General features: G+C 36.4%; 2 protein-coding genes across 2 annotated transcripts; one reads left to right on the top strand and one right to left on the bottom strand.

Annotated features, from left to right (window-relative positions):
* Positions 1-70: 70 nt before the first annotated feature.
* rac3b (Rac family small GTPase 3b) lies at positions 71-10,087 on the top strand. The gene is made up of 6 exons (XM_084136047.1): positions 71-255; positions 1,484-1,555; positions 2,768-2,885; positions 6,419-6,481; positions 6,572-6,731; positions 8,104-10,087. The coding sequence occupies exons 1-6, from the start codon at positions 221-223 to the stop codon at positions 8,232-8,234; spliced, it is 579 nt and encodes a 192-aa protein (XP_083992173.1). The 5' UTR covers positions 71-220; the 3' UTR covers positions 8,235-10,087.
* Positions 10,088-11,236: 1,149 nt separating this feature from the next.
* dcxr (dicarbonyl/L-xylulose reductase) lies at positions 11,237-17,170 on the bottom strand. Its single transcript, XM_084134861.1, has 9 exons — positions 16,985-17,170; positions 16,791-16,877; positions 15,352-15,449; positions 15,017-15,171; positions 14,895-14,937; positions 14,710-14,809; positions 13,429-13,493; positions 12,011-12,128; positions 11,237-11,581 (listed from the first exon to the last, which is right to left on the bottom strand). Exons 2-9 carry the CDS (start codon positions 16,840-16,842, stop codon positions 11,478-11,480), a joined length of 735 nt encoding a protein of 244 aa, XP_083990987.1. The 5' UTR covers positions 16,843-16,877; positions 16,985-17,170; the 3' UTR covers positions 11,237-11,477.
* Positions 17,171-18,522: the final 1,352 nt, after the last annotated feature.

Raw genomic sequence — 18,522 nt, 5'->3', positions numbered from 1 at the left:
CCAGCACGGAGGAAATGACTCAACTGTGTGTGGGCTCCTGTCCCTTTAAATCTCTTCGGCTTTTCCCGGAGAGTCTCGGTGAGGTTCGCTGTCAAACCGCTGCTGCAGAGGGCAGTGACCGTATTTTTGCAGATATCTATCATTTCTCGGGTTAAGTGGGAGCTGTGTCATAATAAAACACATTTACGCCTGTGAAGTGAAGCAACCTGCCTCTCCACAAATGCAAGCTATTAAATGCGTGGTGGTCGGCGACGGGTAAGTAGTGTTTTTGGGAGCTGATAGAGAGGAGCATCCTTGGAAAACCCGTGTGTGTTATTGCAATGCATTGATGCCTAGTTCTGGCCTGTGCATTTTATCGTTTGCTTAACGAAATAACGTCTATTTGATCTTAAGCATGTTCATGTTGTATGCAGAATGCATGTAAAAAACTAAAATATTAATCTGTATAACTCTAATAATAGGCGCATCGTAAAAAAAAAAAATTGTTTTATGTCTTCGTGTATTATTTTGAATCACTGATGCACGTGCGGCTTTTAGCATGCGTTGTTTATTAGTCATGAAATGAACAGGCTTTGAACGGTAATATGTTATTTTTGTTCACTGTAGTCAGATAGTGATTGTATTTAGCAGGGTGTTGTGCTACTGACCCATGTTGAATGGCAAAAGCCTGAAGCAAGAACCGCTATGGTTACCACTCCCTCACGAGTGTGCACGAGAAGTGTGTGGCGCGCGTCCATGTGAGCGACTTTCCCTGCTATGGGAAGCCCGACTCGTTCAACGAATCGATTTGTTTGAAGAATCGGTTCAAGAATATGATTCGCTATTATTTTACGGGCACACACGTTGCTCGCTCTATCTCAAATGATAGATTTAAGGCCTTGCAGTCATTTACAGTCTTTTTTGCTTAGCTAATTCCTATTTTAACTGAGTAAAAGGCGTTTTTTTTCAATGCCCATTTACATTTGAGGAAATAGTTTCCATATATAAATGAGAATTCATAATTTATTTTATTTTATTTAAAAATCAACATAATATTAAAAACTTTTTTTTTTTGAGTTGCATTAAAATGTTTATATTATTTTTAACAAAAAAAAATCGTATTGAATCGGACGTGTCTGAAAAGATATGGTGGTTCAGTAATGGTTCAGTGAATCATTCGAGTGGTGACTCTCGAATCGCTTCGTGAACGAGTCCTTCATCCGACTCAGAAGAACGATTCTTTCTCTGTCGGTGTGTTTCACTGGAGTGTGTGTGTGGTTTCCCTCAGGCGAGTGTGAATCTGGGACAGGGTCTGTCACTATCTGACATACTAACACCCACACATAAAGAGCACACAAGCAGCAGTAACTACTTTTGCATGATGCAACCTTATATATGATATAATGTTATGGCCTATTCACAATTACTTCCTCTCCATCTATGAGTTTTCTTTTAATGCACCTCAGAAATCCCTAGTTTAGCTGTGTCTTGTGCTTTTCCCCAGGGCGGTGGGTAAGACCTGTCTGCTCATCAGCTACACCACAAATGCCTTCCCTGGCGAGTACATCCCGACAGTGTGAGTATATAGTGTGCATATGATGGAATTTGGTGTTAAAATCATTTAGATGATATATACTGTATATATTTGATACATCATATAGTTCATATAGTATGATATAGTGAGTATATGAAGCAGATGCTTACATAAAATGCATATAAATATCAGTCGTCACTCTATCTGCCAATAATGTCTTAGAAAAATGACAATTAAATGCTTTTATGATCATGGCTCTGTAGTTTTAAAACATAATGCATTGCGATACAATGATGATTGAGAGATGAACAAATAAACCTTCCTCAAAAGCCTGATGATGATCATATTTGATACCCGCATTTAAAACGATAAAAAAATATTTTTTTTACAGATTATCAAGAAAACCTAAGTTGCTTCAGCCCATTAAATGTTGATCCCAAAATATTGGTTATAACTTATTACACAAAATAAGTTATTCTTATGTTTACTTGATAAAAATCAGTAAAGATTTCAAAGAAAAAAAGAAAAGAAAAAAAAAGACCTGATTTACAAGTATTCTAAAAGGCCTTTTATTTGCTAAAAAAAAGTCTTAACTATCAATCAGGCAACAGAAGGACTACTAGATTGTGTGCAGCAGTTTTTTCAGTGAATTTTTGATCATGTTGATAATATGATATATTAGGGTTAAAATGAGAATTATATTTCAATTAATCATACAAGTATTTAACATAAATGGACAATTGGTTTATTTATAAACCTTCATAAAGGCAAATAACTTCCAGTGGTGCAAATGTTGCAACCTAAAAGTTTTTTTTTTGTTTTTTTTTTAGCTAACCAATTATTTCCATAGTGTTGAAGATGTTTTGTATAAGTTGTTTATATATTTTCTACAATAATAACTTTGTTGTGGCTGACCACTCGCTCATATGGGATGTTTTATTAGTCCTCGCTGGTGATCTGTGGACATGAAGAGTGTGTGACAGCATTGATTTGCATTTCAATAAGACAATTAGTTGACCATTCTAAAGATCTAATGAACTGCATCCTGATGCTTCACAGCGAGATATTCCAAAAATGTGAGCCGATCCACTCAGTGACATTTTGGAATGCATTTCTGAGTAATTATTTTGTTGTTCATTAAGATGAATGAGCATTCAGGAATGGTTGATGGCTGCGGTGGCAACAAATAATTCCAATGGCATTTGTCTCATTCTGAATGTTTTATTGAGCATTAAGTCTATGTGCATGTTTTAGGTTTGACAACTACTCTGCCAATGTGATGGTCGATGGCAAACCAGTGAACCTTGGCTTATGGGATACAGCCGGACAGGAAGACTATGACCGCCTCCGTCCCCTCTCGTACCCGCAGACGGTGCGTGATGTCATATTATTTTTTTAATACTTTATTTAGTAGAATTCAGACCAACTGCAAAAATGAGTAAATAAAGACAGTTGAAGACGATTTTAAGCAAAATGGTTGAAAACCCATAAATACAATCACTTGTAATGTGACATAATTGTTTATTACTTTTGACCAATAGGTGGTGCTGACACCAAATTGATCTGGTGTGGTCATTGTTGGGTGACAATGACATGCATAAAGTTTGGTGTCAACATGTCAAAGCTTTGCAGAGATACAGCCTAAAAGGCATGTCATCAAATTCGCTGATGCAGTAAATGATAATCGGTTTGTCTATCAACATGAAATCCATAACTTTTTTCCGCCATAGTCCGAGCTGGACTTGGTCAGAGTTGAATTTGGTGAAAATGAAGTTCTAGGAGGAGGTAGAATAAGTAGGTTTTCAAAGAAAAATGGCGGACATGACGTTTATGGCATAATTGGTATTAATGTTCTCTGCATGATCCAAGAAATACCAATACTAGTCTCACGACAATAGGCAAAACTCATCAAAAGCTATTAGCATTTTTATTTATTTAATTATAATAATATTATAATACATAAATACTAATTCTATTAAGGGGGCACTATCTTGAAACTTTTTGAATACCTTCAGGGCATGGTTCATATCAATGCTAATGCGTTTGCAAAATACAGCATTTTACAACATTGGGCGACATGGGAAAATTGGATCTTGTTCGACTCGGTATGCTATAGCAAATCTAGAGAGTACAGTCTTGTGATTTTTGGCTAAACCGTTCATAAATTATAAGAAAAAAAGGAATATCTCCTGACCACTACTGTGCAGAATACTGTGCAGGTACCCTCAGGTCATGGTTGTCATAACACACACCAAGTTTGGTCTGAATATGCTAAAGTGTTGCAGAGATATATGGCGTTATATGTGTGCCTCAATCCTGAGCGAGTAATTGTAGGTTTTGAGCACAGAGAACTATATTTTGCAAGCACATTACATTATATTTTGAACAGAAATTAACAATCGCAAACGGAAAAATTCGTTAGAGCAAAGAAAAAACGATTCCGTGCTCAATAAATGTATTTGCTTGTTTGCTATTATCCATATTAACGTGCAATAATAACCCCTCTCACGTAGTTTACTCAGGTGCTCTCTCACAAACGTATTCTCTGCGCTCCTGTCAAGTTCCTCTCTCTCAACCTCTTAATTCTGTGCGCGCTCAACTCTTGACACACACGCTCGCTCAACTTGCAACAGCGTTACAAGTGTGCCACAAAAATCAACCAATCGGAAAATTAAAGGTCAATTGTGATTGGCTGTTGGTCTCCAATCAAATCACTAGTAGAACCAAAGCCCGTCTTGTAGAACTATCCATAGATATCCATATATATCCATATATATCCATATATAATCCTTTATTATATGATATCTATGGAACTATCTACAGCATCCCGGAAGCTTACTGAAAAAAAAAATTTGAAAAAAATAACTGACTACAGCAAGACTAATGGGTTAAAACACATTTTGGTAAGTATTTTTTTATTTTTATTATTAACTTAAAAGTGCCTTGTTAGTTTTGTGTATTATAAATTATAATACACAAAAATAATAATTAAAATAATTATTATAATGGTGGTTTTCTTTAGATCACAGACATTACAGACATTAGCCTAGTAGTTGGAGGGCAAATTTTGTTTAATTGTTCGGAAAATGTCAGTTTTAAGAGTGAGGTCATTGTGTGAGGTGATTGACAGCTATATGTGACAGAGGAATATTTTGACACTCCTCCAGAGATTCAGCTTATAATTTAAAATGCTGTTGTGTTGTTTAACTTACAATATTATATCTCCTATTGTGACTAAAGTGGTGTGACATTTAGGTGTTGCTGTTCTGGTGACATTGTCTGCGGCTGTGCTAGCGTTAGAATGCTTGAAAAGGATAAGTCAAACTAACTTTAGTCACAATAGGAGATATAATATTGTAAGTTAAACAACACAACAGCGTTATAATACACAAAACTAACAAGGCACTTTTAAGTTAATAATAAATAAAAAAATACTTACCAAAATGTGTTTTAACCCATTAGTCTCGCTGTAGTCAGTTATTTTTTTCGATTTTTTTTTTCCAGTAAGCTTCCGGGATGCTGTAGATAGTTCCATAGATATCAAATTAATAAAGGATTATATATGGATATATATGGATATCTATGGATAGTTCTACAAGACGGGCTTTGGTTCTACTAGCGATTTGATTGGAGACCAACAGCCAATCACAATTGACCTTTAATTTTCCGATTGGTTGATTTTTGTGGCACACTTGTAACGCTGTTGCAAGTTGAGCGAGCGTGTGTGTCAAGAGTTGAGCGCGCACAGAATTAAGAGGTTGAGAGAGAGGAACTTGACAGGAGCGCAGAGAATACGTTTGTGAGAGAGCACCTGAGTAAACTACGTGAGAGGGGTTATTATTGCACGTTAATATGGATAATAGCAAACAAGCAAATACATTTATTGAGCACGGAATCGTTTTTTCCTTTGCTCAAACGAATTTTTTTTTTTGCGATTGTTAATTTCTGTTCAAAATATAATGAAATGTGCTTGCAAAATATAGTTCTCTGTGCTCAAAACTTACAATTACTCGCTCAGGATTGAGGCACACATATAACGCCATAGAGATATAGCCTTGTGTCCACTTTGGCTTGATCTACATCGAATTCGTTTGTGCGTTATTCAAGAACGGTTTGACTAATCGACTTACTTTCCGTAAATTTTTGTCGCCATTGTCTTAAGATGATCTGATTTGATTTTTGTGAAATGTAGAGCAACGGTCTAGGACCGTTCAAAAAAGTAGTTTTTTTGGAAAATTAAAAATGGCGGAAAATGACGTCATAACGTGCAATTTTGTTTCTAGCCCTTACGGTTCAAAAGTTCTTATCATAAAGGTGAGTGCAACTTTCGGCAGCGGGTGGTTAGGGTTAGGTGGAAAACATTTTTTTTACACTTACATTTGCCAAAGTTGCATGTGTTCCATTTATTACTTTAATCCCACTTGAAGTACTTCGATACCACAGCAAAAATGACTAGCTTAAATTATAAAGTTCAAACATTATTTAAGGCAAATTAACAGCCAGTAAAAAAAAAAAAAGATTAAATACACTAATTACAAGCATAGATATACAATATAACAAAGTAATAAATAAAGTAAGGTCTAACTGTAGTGTAGTCCGCTAGTGTTCACTGTATAAATTACTGTAAATATAGATTAATCTTTGTATATAGATCACTCTACAGGCAGGAGTAATTTTACAAAATATCTTAGAAAGGGAGACCATGTTTCATGAAACTTACATTTTGAACATTGGATGGCTGAATGTAAGACATCACCTCTTTTGTTCCATCAAATTCTTATAATAGTCTCATAAATGTCCTCTTATCCCTGCAGAACAACAGAAAGAGCTTCAATAATTAAATTAGAGTTGCTTATGTCAACAAAAACAGCTTGTGGAATGATTTCTCCTCTGTTTTCTCTACAGGATGTGTTTTTAATATGCTTTTCTTTGGTGAGCCCAGCATCCTTTGAGAACGTTCGTGCAAAGGTTGGTGCGACTTATTTTGTGACTGTTGACTGAATTTTTAGATAAAGCTGATACTATAATGTAATATAAGACTATCTTCCTATGCTCCAGTGGTACCCTGAGGTGCGACATCACTGCCCCAACACACCCATCATCCTGGTGGGCACCAAACTGGACCTGCGAGATGATAAGGACACCATAGAGAGGCTGCGGGACAAAAAGCTGTCGCCCATCACCTACCCACAGGGCCTGGCCATGGCCCGAGAGATCGGTGCGTAGAGAGATTTATGTATGACAGCAGGAAAACTGTACTTGCATTACCAGAGGCGTGTTTCTATAATGAGTTATTGAGCTGGGGTCTGGAAGTGAGTGGGACGCTGGTTATGCTGTCATATGCTGGAGTTGCTGAGTGGAGTGGGCGGCACAAAGATGCCAATTGTCTTACCGGTGGCGGTCCGGCATGAGCCGGGAACGTGGGGGAGGAGCGGCAGCCGGAGAAAGATGTTCAGAAAACAAAATGGCCTTTCCTAGAGAAGGGCTCTTTGTCGTGTTGGTCTGCATTCTGCTAGTCTCCTCGGGGTGAATGTTTTCTCAGAGCCTGCCAGAAACAGTAAATGGCTGATTTATGCAAGACCAGTGTGTCAGGAGTTTATCCTAGTGTCCTATTCACTACACATGCTGTTGAGAATGTGTTTTTGAAAGAAAGAAAGGATGCATTCAATTAATCAAAAGCAACAGTAAATCCATTTCAAATGCTGTTCTTTTGAACTTTCTTTTTACTAGAGAATCCTGAAAAATACGTATCATGATTTCCACAAAAATATTACACGGCACGACTGTTTTCAACACTGATAATAATCATAAATGTTTCTTGAGCATCAAATCATCATAGTAGAATGATTTCTGAAGGATCATGTGACACTAAAGACTGGAGTAATGATGCTGAAAATTCAGCTTTGATCACAGGAATAAATTACATTTTACTATATATTCAAATAGAAAATATTTATTTTAGATTGTAATAATATTTCACAATATTACTGTTTTTATTGTATTTTTGATCAAATAAATGCAGCCTTGGTGAGCAGAAGAGTCAAAAACATTAAATGAAAGTTTTGAAAGGGCTGCACGATTTTGGGAGGAAAAAATGTAATTGCAATTTTTCAACAAAAAAAAAAAAAAAAATGCGATTGCGTTTTAAAACGCAGTTAAAAAAAAAAAAAATCTGGTTTGCTGTGCTTGTTTGTAGAGCTACGCAAATATGACCAAAGTTTTATGATTATATATATATATATCAACATTGCTATAAAATAATGACATGAAATAAAGATATAAATAAGAAATGTTACTATTGTAATACTGCACAGTAAAATAAAAAATATATAATATTTAATAATATTACAACACTAATAGTCATGGCTGTCTACACTTAATTTCTTAATTTTCAGATGTTAAACCATCCACAGTGAGCCCTTAAATCTTCTCTTTTGTTGATGAGCATTAAGTGTTATTTCATAATAAGTATTTATTTGGAGTAATTGTGCAGCCCTAGAACTCTCCGCACTCTTCTGAGTGGAGCAAGTGTCCAGAACACACCCGTTTTAGCAAATTCAAGGTACGTTGTGTCTTGTGTTTCTGCGCAGGTGCTGTGAAGTACCTGGAGTGCTCGGCCCTGACTCAGCGAGGGCTAAAGACTGTGTTTGACGAGGCCATCCGCGCCGTCCTCTGCCCTCCACCCGTCAAGAAACGTGGCAAGCGCTGCACTCTCTTCTGAGCGGAAGCCACCCAAACCCACACACAACTACAATATTTTTAATCAGCGTCCTGGAAAATATATTGTACTCCTCTCACAGGTTCGGTGACAGCCGTCTATGAAGTTCTAATGCACATCACATGTATACGAACCATTGGCTAGAAGCGTCCAGTCGGAGGGAAACCTTGTGGTAGATTGTTTTTCGCGGCCTCGCGTGCCCAGAGATGTAATATTCCATTTCATATTGTTTATATGAGAAGTTTTAGTGGTACAGTGTAATTGTTGACATACTGTAAGGAAGTGGTTCTTGGTGTCGTAAAAGGAAGCGTTTCAAAGAAATGGGAAAGTTCTCTTCATTTATACGGTCTTGTACAAAGCTAACCATTCGCAGTATTAGCATTCCTGCCGGCGTTAAAGTCAACATGAAACGAAAATCTGTAATGAGTTAAAGGGATATTTCACCGCTGGAAAGATGAATGTGTATTTAAATTGGGTCATTTATGTAGTAGAAATGTGGAATTATTTTAGAAGTTGGTGCCTTCTAGACTGAGAAAAGCCAGAAAATGTATTTTTGGCTCATGTGGATGAAAGACAACAACTCCCAGAATGCACTTGCTTCGCTGCCCTACGAGGACACTCCCAAGCCACGCCTACCGGTTACAGAGGGCAGTATCGGAAGAAATGATACAGCTAGGCTACTAGTCGCCTCGAAACTGAAAAGACGGTGTTTTATCGTGAGCTCCCCCTATGGGCGGGTTGAAGACATGCGGGACGAGCTCCTCCTACTGGCTGGAGTCTCTCGCCTCTGGACACAAAAGCCTCTGATGAGCTAAATGACCATTTTTACGCAAAAATGGTCATTTAGCTCATCAGAGGCTTTTGTGGGCATCTGAGGTTTTTTTCCCAGACACACAATACAGAAATCTCTCGTCTCAGGGGGACATGAGGGAGGGAAGCACGGTCATTCAAAAATACTACCAGGTTTCTACTGATACAAAGCTTAATGCTAATCGGTGAAGTATCCCTTTAAACAGGATATTCAATGAGGAAGAAAGGTTGGGAATTGTTTGGATTATGAAAATCGTGTAGTTTTGTAGGTTACATTTTTATGAAAGATTTCCATCTTTGGAATAACGTGCATGTGTGAATTGTGTGCTATAAGTGAAGTGAGAAACTAAATAGGGTGTGTTTGATTTCATGTTGACTTTAAAGCCTCACGCAGTTATGAACACTAGATATCTTCATCTCTACTCTTTAACAACTTGGCCATTCCAAACACTGGAGAAGGAAACTGTGAACATTGTGTCTTTTACTTTTATGTCGATACACACTTACTGATGAATTAGTGAATACACTGTTTTTGGATTTTCTTTCTTTTCTAGTTTTCTATGTACGGACAAACCACTTTGATTCTGATCTGTGATGACGGGTTTTATTGTACAGCGTCACAATCCAAAATCTCCGAGCTCTATCTGAACAAATGCCCATTCGCAGGCGTGTACGAGCGACTTGCATGCCACAACCAGAAGCCTGAATGTCTCTTTATTGCAGGAGGACACGCATGGGCATTTGTTCCCGATCGTTCCCACTTCCGAAACCTTGTTAATACGTGTCTGCATGTGGCGTGAGTGTGGGCATTCGTCCGTGACGTGATTGGCTGTCGGGTGTGAGTCGTCTACATCGGTGCTGCGGCACTTCCTCTCTCTCACCTAACTTTGTAAATAACTCTCAAAATGGACAAAAAAAAGAAAAAAAAAAGATGATGATCTTCACAGCTGCCAAAAGACATTTCCATGATGTAAGATAGTATATTTACAAAAATGTTTTAGATGAGGAATGCATTAATTAATAAATCTATTCATGTTTTACCCTTACCCTTTCGACCCTGTGCTTTAATTCATTTTAATAAATTACCCTAAAAGTATAATAAATATCATGCATATGTTTTTGTGGATTATATTTTAAGCTGTTTGTGAACTCCTTAAATATGCACATTTGCAATACTTTAAGTGCTTTGTCTATTTTTCAAGTAAGCAAAGTTCCTTGAGGCCTTTATTTAATATAAATAAATAGCAATGCAGCAAATCTTGGCAGCATGATGGTTGATAACACTTTACAATAAGGTCCATTACTTAACTAGCTTAACATGAACTAAAAATGAACAATACTTCTTCAGCAATTATTAATCTTAGTTAATGTTAATTATAACATTTACTAATACATTTAAAATCAAAGGTTGTATCGGACGGTTCACGCCTCGCCGTCGTCCATTAAAACCTGATAATGGACACCTTACTTAACCCTTACTTAATGCACTGTGAACTAACATGAACAAACAATGAATGACTGTATTTTTATTAACTCACATTAACAAAGATTAATAAATACAGTAACAAATGTATTGCTCATTGTTAATTCATGTTAGTTAATACATTAACTAATGTTAACTAATGAACCTTATTATAAAGTGTTACCTGATTGTTCTTACCATTGCAAACTGTATTATTGTACAGTTCTGTATATAAAGTTGGATATATAAGTATATCACACTCATGTAAAGTGTTATATACTATCTCAGCTGCTTGATTGCTTGCATCATCGCAAAATATAAACTATATTATAAAACAGCTCTTATCTGTAAATGCAACTACAAGGCATGACAATATTATAAACATAACAATACGAACATATACAAATAACATTGACATGACTTGGCTTGAATGACCTGAAGTCCAACATTTGGTCAGTATATGTGGATTTAATCACGACACGAGTGTGAATGCTGATCTCTTCTGGCTGTTCATGAAACTACAGGACATAAAATCCACTGTATCGTTATGGCAACAAGAACTGGCTAGAAGGAGAGACCTTCACACTCTCAGGAGGACCATATGAAGTCGACAGAGCAGCAGCTGTTAAACACTTCAGTTTGGTTTAATATCTTGCTAATCATGCAAGCTTGTCTTGCACAGTATGTTACATCAAAAGGAACAATTTCTGTAATCATTTACACACACTCAAAATTCCAAACCGGATTTTCTTTATTCGCTGTAACACCAAAGCAGATATTTAGTGGAATGTTCATGCTGCTCGTTTCCATACAGAAGGACAAAAATGCCACTATGAGAGCAAATAACTAATGCTCCCGTATTCCACGACAGCTTTGTGTCAGAACAGACCCAAACCAATGAGGAAGAGTTAATGATGACACGTTACGAAACGCATCTCTTCAGGCTCATTCACCTTTGCTTGATGATGTTAAATTTAGCAAGCCAGAAACCCCCCGTCCACGGGCAGGATCACTCCATTGGTCATGGCGCTCTTCTCGCTGAGGAGGAAGAGGATGGAGTTGACCACATCCTCCACTTCTAAACAACACAATGAGAAGGACGCCAGAGCATTACTGTATTTAAAGACACACACTGGAAAAGCCAAGAGACTATGGTTGTGGACAGACACTGACATTCTGGTGTTTCGCAAGCCTGAAGGTTACACAGTCTGATCTGTCACTAAAATGCGCTTACACAATCCTAGTTAAGTATTAAATAACCCAACAGAAGAACAACATGAGCGCAGCATTGTGAACTGCCAGCACTGCCAGTGTTTAGTTCATTACTAGAGTTACTGTATAGAAATGTATTGGCATCATTGCAATCAACTTAACTGCCCTCAGAGGACATTTATTGGCATATTAATCCTGATTATTGAAACAACGAGGTGAAACACAAGGAAGGAGGGATGGAGATTTTACTTTTACATACATCATCTGTTATAGTGACCTACAAACTCAGGCTTACCTGCAAATTTACCCAGAGGGATCCGTGATGTCATGCTTTTGGCCTTTTCTGGGTCACTCCATCCATACTTTCCCATTTCTGTCATCACCACAGTCGGGTTCACCGAGTTCACTCTTATCTGTCGAGGTCAGATTACATAAAACCTGCTAAACTCACATGAAAGATGCATATAGTTATCTATCAATCAAGGTAGACAACAAACACTTTCATTTTAATAATATAAATAAATATTATATATGTATATATGTATATATATATATATATATATATATATATATATATATATATATATCTCAAAACTGGCAAATATTTGATTTTAGATTAATCATTTTTAAATCAAATTTAACAATCAAAATAACCATAATAATAATGATAAATAATTGGTATATTATTATTATTTAAAAATAATACATTTAATTTATGGTAAATATGTCTACCAATAACTACAAACCAGCATTTGGTCTTAATAACAACAACAATAATAATAATAATAATAATACAATTAATTAATAAAATAAATAATATAAAAATAATAAAGCAGAAAATACAATAAAACCATGTTACACATTTTGATGCATTTACTGTTTTTATATTTTTTTAATTATTTCAATTCAATACAATTATATTACAATATAATAATAAAAATAGCTTAATTTAGACTAAATCTGCAAGCCTTTTATGCATTTACTGTTTTTTATATACATTTTTATTTTATTTTATAAAAAAAATATGAGCATTTTCTTCTATATATATATATATATATATATATTTTTTTTTTTTTCTTTTTTTTTTTATTATTTTTTTTTACTGTTATTATATTATTATTCATAATATTCATCATAATTCGCTATTCATGTAAAGTGTTAAAACAGTGTTGAGGCCAAGATGGAAATTATGTTCATTAACAATTACATCTAGCTCTCAAGAGAGAAATGTTTAGATGACAGGCGTTATGAATTGTGGATTTCAATTAGTTTTATGTTCCTAGAGCAAACCATTTTATCTATCAGTCAAGATCCATACTCTGCTGTTAATATGATCAGGAAAAGCAATAAGATGGGGAATATTAACACACGCGTCCCTAATCCACTCCATAATTTATGGCAATGCACAAACAACTTGGTCATAAACGTGCATTATTATCTGTTAGCAATTACACTAACTTCTCCAAGAAATTGCAAGGCGGTTAGAAACACACCCAAACATTTAATCTCCGATTGGAGACGTTCAGATTTATGTGTTTTAAAGAGGGTGGTTGTTGATTGGCTTGAAGCCTCCTGGCAAGACTGATCATCACAATGTACGCTTTATTTTCACAAAGCTGTAAACAACAAACAATGAGCTTATTGTTTGATAGACTTCACAAACACGATCTGATAAAACTCTTGGCTTTCAGTTATGGATTAAGAGTGATTAACCTGATACGGCCCCAACTCCAGCGCCATCACCCTGGTCAGCATGTCCAGCGCTCCTTTCGTGGCACCTTCAGAAAACACAAACGACACATTCAAATGAGCATTTTCTTCTGAATAAGACGAGTTTGATTCAAAATTTGAACTCGGTTAAGTATTTAAGAGAGTTCTCCAGTAATGCAAGGGGAAAAAAGGGCCATTAACGTCTGGAATACTAGATCCTGATTGGTCAGAAACTGAATTCTGTGGTCAAAATGTTTTGCATAATGACCCTTAAATTGTATAAATGACCATCATCCCAGAAACAAATTTTCTACATAGCTGTGCTACTTGAGGTCTCTCGAATATACTGTAAGAAATTAATTCAAACTCCATATTTTTACAGTCAGTTTATCATAATCACAAAATTAACTCCTTTATAAACTCTGAAAGAGCGTCAAAGTCCTTTTCTCTATATTAACCAGCATTATTATTAATGTACATCATCATGACCCTTACATAAAAATCTTCCATCAGCATCTACTTTATGCATATGCATTCATGAGACATCTATAATAAGTTTACATGCACCCAAATAATCAGTTGTAATCGATCTGATTCGATTGACCTCAATGAAAATGAAATTTGATGGTGCAGACTTGAAATAATCAGATCAACATATAGAAATTAAGCATGTAAACACTTGAATAGACTATTCAAAAATATCTTGTGCACACAAACAGCGCTGTGACGCATATCTGTACGTTATGCTAGGTTTATTTATGTCTCACATCATACATACTGTTCAGTGGAGGAGTCTGATTATTTACTACATTTTTAGAGTTGAATATTACCTTTCATGTAATAAAGGTGTTTGTGAATGTAAAGGGTCTGCAAAGTTTTATTGTCTCCGATTCTGAACTGAACTTTCAGCATCATTACTCCAGTCTTCAGTGTCACATGATCCTTCAGAAATCATTCTTATATGATGATTTGATGCTCAATTATTACTGGTGCTCAGATATTAATAATTGTTCTTATTATTATCAATGTTGAAAACCATTTTTAGAGTATTTAGTGTGCACATGCAACGATTCGGATTCATATACGGATAACAAAACTTCCAGAATCTGAAATCGGATTGGATTACAACTGATGAAAATTAGTGCATGTTGTTGTACCTATTGTAAAAATGCACAAGGCCTTGGACAAAATGTTTCTCCGGCCGGGTCCGATAGATAGGCCTGGGATAATGTTGCCGGCTGCATGAATGCGATTAGACACGTGAGTTTGAGTCGGTGCACTCACAGTATACGGCGTGATCTTTCAGAGCGCACTGTGAGGCTTGACTCGAGATGTTCACAATGGATCCTCCAGTTCCTCTGGCCTTCATACCTCGAGCCACTATCTACAATAAACGCACATTAAAAGTGTATGTAGCATTAATAAAACGCATTATGAAATCATAAAGCGTAGGTTTGCTTTCGTCTTACTTGAGCGACATGAAGTGCAGCTTTCACGTTGACACTGAAAGACCTGCAAAAGCCAACACAAATGCAGTCCGACTATTTTAAAACACAAATTATAGTGTGTGAGTGCTATTTTAAAGCCTTACATGTCAAACTGATCTGGCGTGACTTCTAGGAAGGGCTGAAGAATAGCGTAGGCTGCATTGTTCACCAGAAGATCCACCGGACCGACGTCTTTCAGAGCCTGGGCTGTGGCGTCCCAGTCCGACAGGTCCACACACACCGGCTTAATGGAGGGACACTGGGGATCAAACGCATCACACATTACAAAGAGATTTTCCATTGTCACAGTCTGGCTGAATGAGACCTATAAAGCATAAAGGAGCAGCAGGCTCTCTTGGGGTGCAGAGGAATGAGATGCTTGGAAGTGATGCATGCTGGGAAACAATAGATCCGTGGACCGTGACCGAGGGGTCATTACCTCCTGCACTAGGCTATCCAGGTCAGCCTTAGTGCGTGTGACAGCCGTGACCTCTGACCCACAGCGTGCCAGAGCCAGTGCCGTGGCCCGTCCGATCCCTACGAGGAATTGAGGTGAATCAGCGATCTGGTGTATCATTATACTCAACCACACTCATTTGGAAAGTTCAAAGCAAACAGAAAATGCACTTATACACTTTTAAAGGAATCCTCAACCAAAAAAATGTCATGTCGTTCCAAACCTGTATGACTTTAGAAGACATTTTTAAATACACCATGTACAATGTGTTATGTATATCCTTGTGAAAAAGAAGTGCACTTAATTGTGTTTAATGTGCACTTGTAGTGTACTTCACATCTTAAAAGTATATTTTTTTAAAACTGTACTTGCAGATAATATATTCAATAAATAAAAGGTCACTGGACTTTCATGTATCTTAACGCATTTAAATACACTTCTAGAAAGTGCACTTAGTAATTTGAATTAAAAGTTTATCTTAAAAGTACATTGCAAATCAAGACGTACACTTATTTTGATATGTCGACTAACATACTAGAGCACGTAAAGTCAACATGAATTAGAAGTTGTGAGTGGCTGCATCCGAAATCGCATACTTCCCTACTATATAGTGGGCGAAAAACAGAAAGTGACAAGAGAAGTATGTCCGTTCACAGTACTCATAAAAGAGAAAGCAAAAAGTAACCGGATGATCTACTACTTCCCGCGAGATTCTGAAGTGTGCTTAGGTAGTGTAGTGTATAGTACGTCCAAAATTACATTCTTAAACACACATTCATACTATATAGAACGTACTTTTGAGCGGTCGTTAAGAAAATACTTACACAAAATAAGTACCTACTCAAGAGAGTATATGATTTCAGATGCAGCCATAGTCTTTTCTTTCCTATTGTAGCGTATACCTGAGTGAAACGGCTTGTGAAAAAATGTAGGGCGGGACTTGATTTTGTCCATGGGGAATTGATTGGATGGTTGTGGTTTGCTATTGGTTGATCTCATGTGAGTGACAGGTTGCCCCGCCCTCACGCCAGTAAACACGTCATCAGAGAAGATAGGAGGGGAAGTTGTTTTGATAAAAGATTACGAGGGACATGAATTTAAAAAAAAAATTATGTGCTTGGTTATAGATACTAAAATATTCCATAAAATAGAAACACAAAATGGTTTTTTACTTCATGGTGACTTTTTGCAAATCGGACACCTTTTTTCAAGAACGCTAAGGCAAATGTCAAAATTTTCATTAAATAGCTTAAATATCGTTGTCCCTCTCTTCAGTCGCGATTCATTGTAAATACATGGAAAAGAGCGACCAGACAATCTTCAGAATCTCTCCCTTTGTTTTCCAAAGAATAGAAATAAGTCGTTTCGACCGAGAGTGAGTAAATATAATTTTCATTGTCCATTTAAGAATTAAAGCTTACCTTTGCCAGCTCCAGTCACCAAAGCACGCTTTCCACTAAATGTTATTTCCATCCTTTCCTTATCCAGTCCAATTCAGCCACACGAAACTGAAAGTACAAAAAGAAAAGTTGTTTTCATGCGGACATTTTATGCGAAAACAGACGTGCAGAAAATCGCGGAAATGTAGCAAGAAAGCTTATAATACTTTACGTACCTCAGTTAAAATCTGATGTTTGTTTGACAAGTCAGTGAACCGAGTAACCCCAGAGTGCAGTCTGGACGATGGGGCGGGGCGACACGTGTCCCACACCCGATTTTATTGGTTTATAATACAGCAATCTAATTGGCGTAGACGCTTGAGGCATGAGCATGCCCATTCCTTTATGTACGAGTCTATGGTAGGAGTTTATGAATGATCTACGACTACTACGCTGTTTGGCCATACTAAATATTAAGTGATGATAACCATGGGGATTTCCGATTTCAGTAGCCTAATGATCAATTGGATAATATTTTGCTGAATTTACGAATCAAGTTAGATGAAGTTACTGTCAAAATGTATTCGTATAGCGCTCAATTCACATCGTCTCAAACCAGCTTTACAAAAAAATCATATTGTAAGCTTTAGGCTAATATTGAGCAGTTTTAGGGCTAGGCAATATCACGGAATATGTTGCTGATAAATTACTGTTTGAGATTTAGCCTATACTCTTATATTTATTAATTTACCCTGCAGATAAGTCAGTGCCACTTTTAGTGAGCAATGATCATGACAGCATGAAATTACTGGCATAGGCAATCAAAGGAGAGATAATTTCTATAGGCTGATTTAGGCTAGACAATATTTTTCCGCGTGTCATGCAGGGCTCCGGAATTTCAAATCATTCGTAAATGCTTCTTCGTTTTTCCATTAGGATCAGTGAATAAACACAAACTCGGGATTTTACACAAATGATGATAATTCACTGTATTTCAGTAAAACATCGGATAAATCCGAAAGTGTGTTTTATTTTATTTTAAAGCAAAACCACAGTGACAAATAAGACAATAATAGGCTAGCCTACCAAATAGTATACAAGCCCAGATCGATATAATAAATCTGTTTTAGTTAATACATATTTATTTATTTATTTATTTATTTTCACATTTCAGCACTACACGGTTTTAATTCTATTGTAGCCAACGCACAAAACCCAATGGCCTGATGTCACAGTAACAGATAGTCGAAGTAGCCTACGGTTGACACTTATAGAAAACATGAATCTTTAAAACTATAACATAGGGATTTACAGAACCAACAGGCCCTCATTTTATTAACAAAGAAATGTGAGTTTGCCATTAAACATTGTATTTGCACTTTGTAGCCTACCAAATAATGCACGCATTGGACAACATCTCGTTAAAAAAATGACAACAAAAAACGGTCGTGCTTTAAAAATTAAAATCAGCTGCTTTTACATTCTTACAGTGAATTATCATCCTTTGCGTAAAATCCCGAGTTTGTAAAACATCTCCTTGAAGTAGGCCTGCGTTCGTTTTTAAACAATAACTTCATCCATTCTGTTTCTTAAGTACAATAAAACATTAGCCAATAGATCTTAACTAAAATTACCATGGTAAACCGACAAGATAGACAGACAGCCTACGATTAAAGTTAGCATTTAATATTTCTTTAATACGGCCAAATCATTCATAAAATCGTACTTGAAGGAATGTGCATGCTCAGACCTGAATCGTCTACACCAATAAGAT

The sequence above is a fragment of the Abramis brama genome (genome assembly GCF_963993115.1).
Source record: "Abramis brama genome assembly, chromosome: 14".
NCBI classification, from domain to species: Eukaryota; Metazoa; Chordata; class Actinopteri; order Cypriniformes; family Leuciscidae; genus Abramis; species Abramis brama.
Note: the sequence above shows the minus strand (reverse complement) of the source record. Positions and strands in the feature narration are given on the sequence as shown.

Coding starts and splice junctions, on each gene's coding strand:
- rac3b (XM_084136047.1), top strand. CDS start 221: ATGCAAGCTATTAAATGCGTGGTGGTCGGCGACGG. Junction 256..1,483: donor TGCGTGGTGGTCGGCGACGG/GTAAGTAGTGTT, acceptor GCTTTTCCCCAG/GGCGGTGGGTAAGACCTGTC. Junction 6,732..8,103: donor GGCCATGGCCCGAGAGATCG/GTGCGTAGAGAG, acceptor GTTTCTGCGCAG/GTGCTGTGAAGTACCTGGAG.
- dcxr (XM_084134861.1), bottom strand. CDS start 16,842: ATGGAAATAACATTTAGTGGAAAGCGTGCTTTGGTGACTGGAGCTGGC. Junction 13,494..14,709: donor GAAAGATCACGCCGTATACT/GTGAGTGCACCG, acceptor TGTTTTCTGAAG/GTGCCACGAAAGGAGCGCTG. Junction 12,129..13,428: donor TGGAGTTGGGGCCGTATCAG/GTTAATCACTCT, acceptor TGACCTCGACAG/ATAAGAGTGAACTCGGTGAA.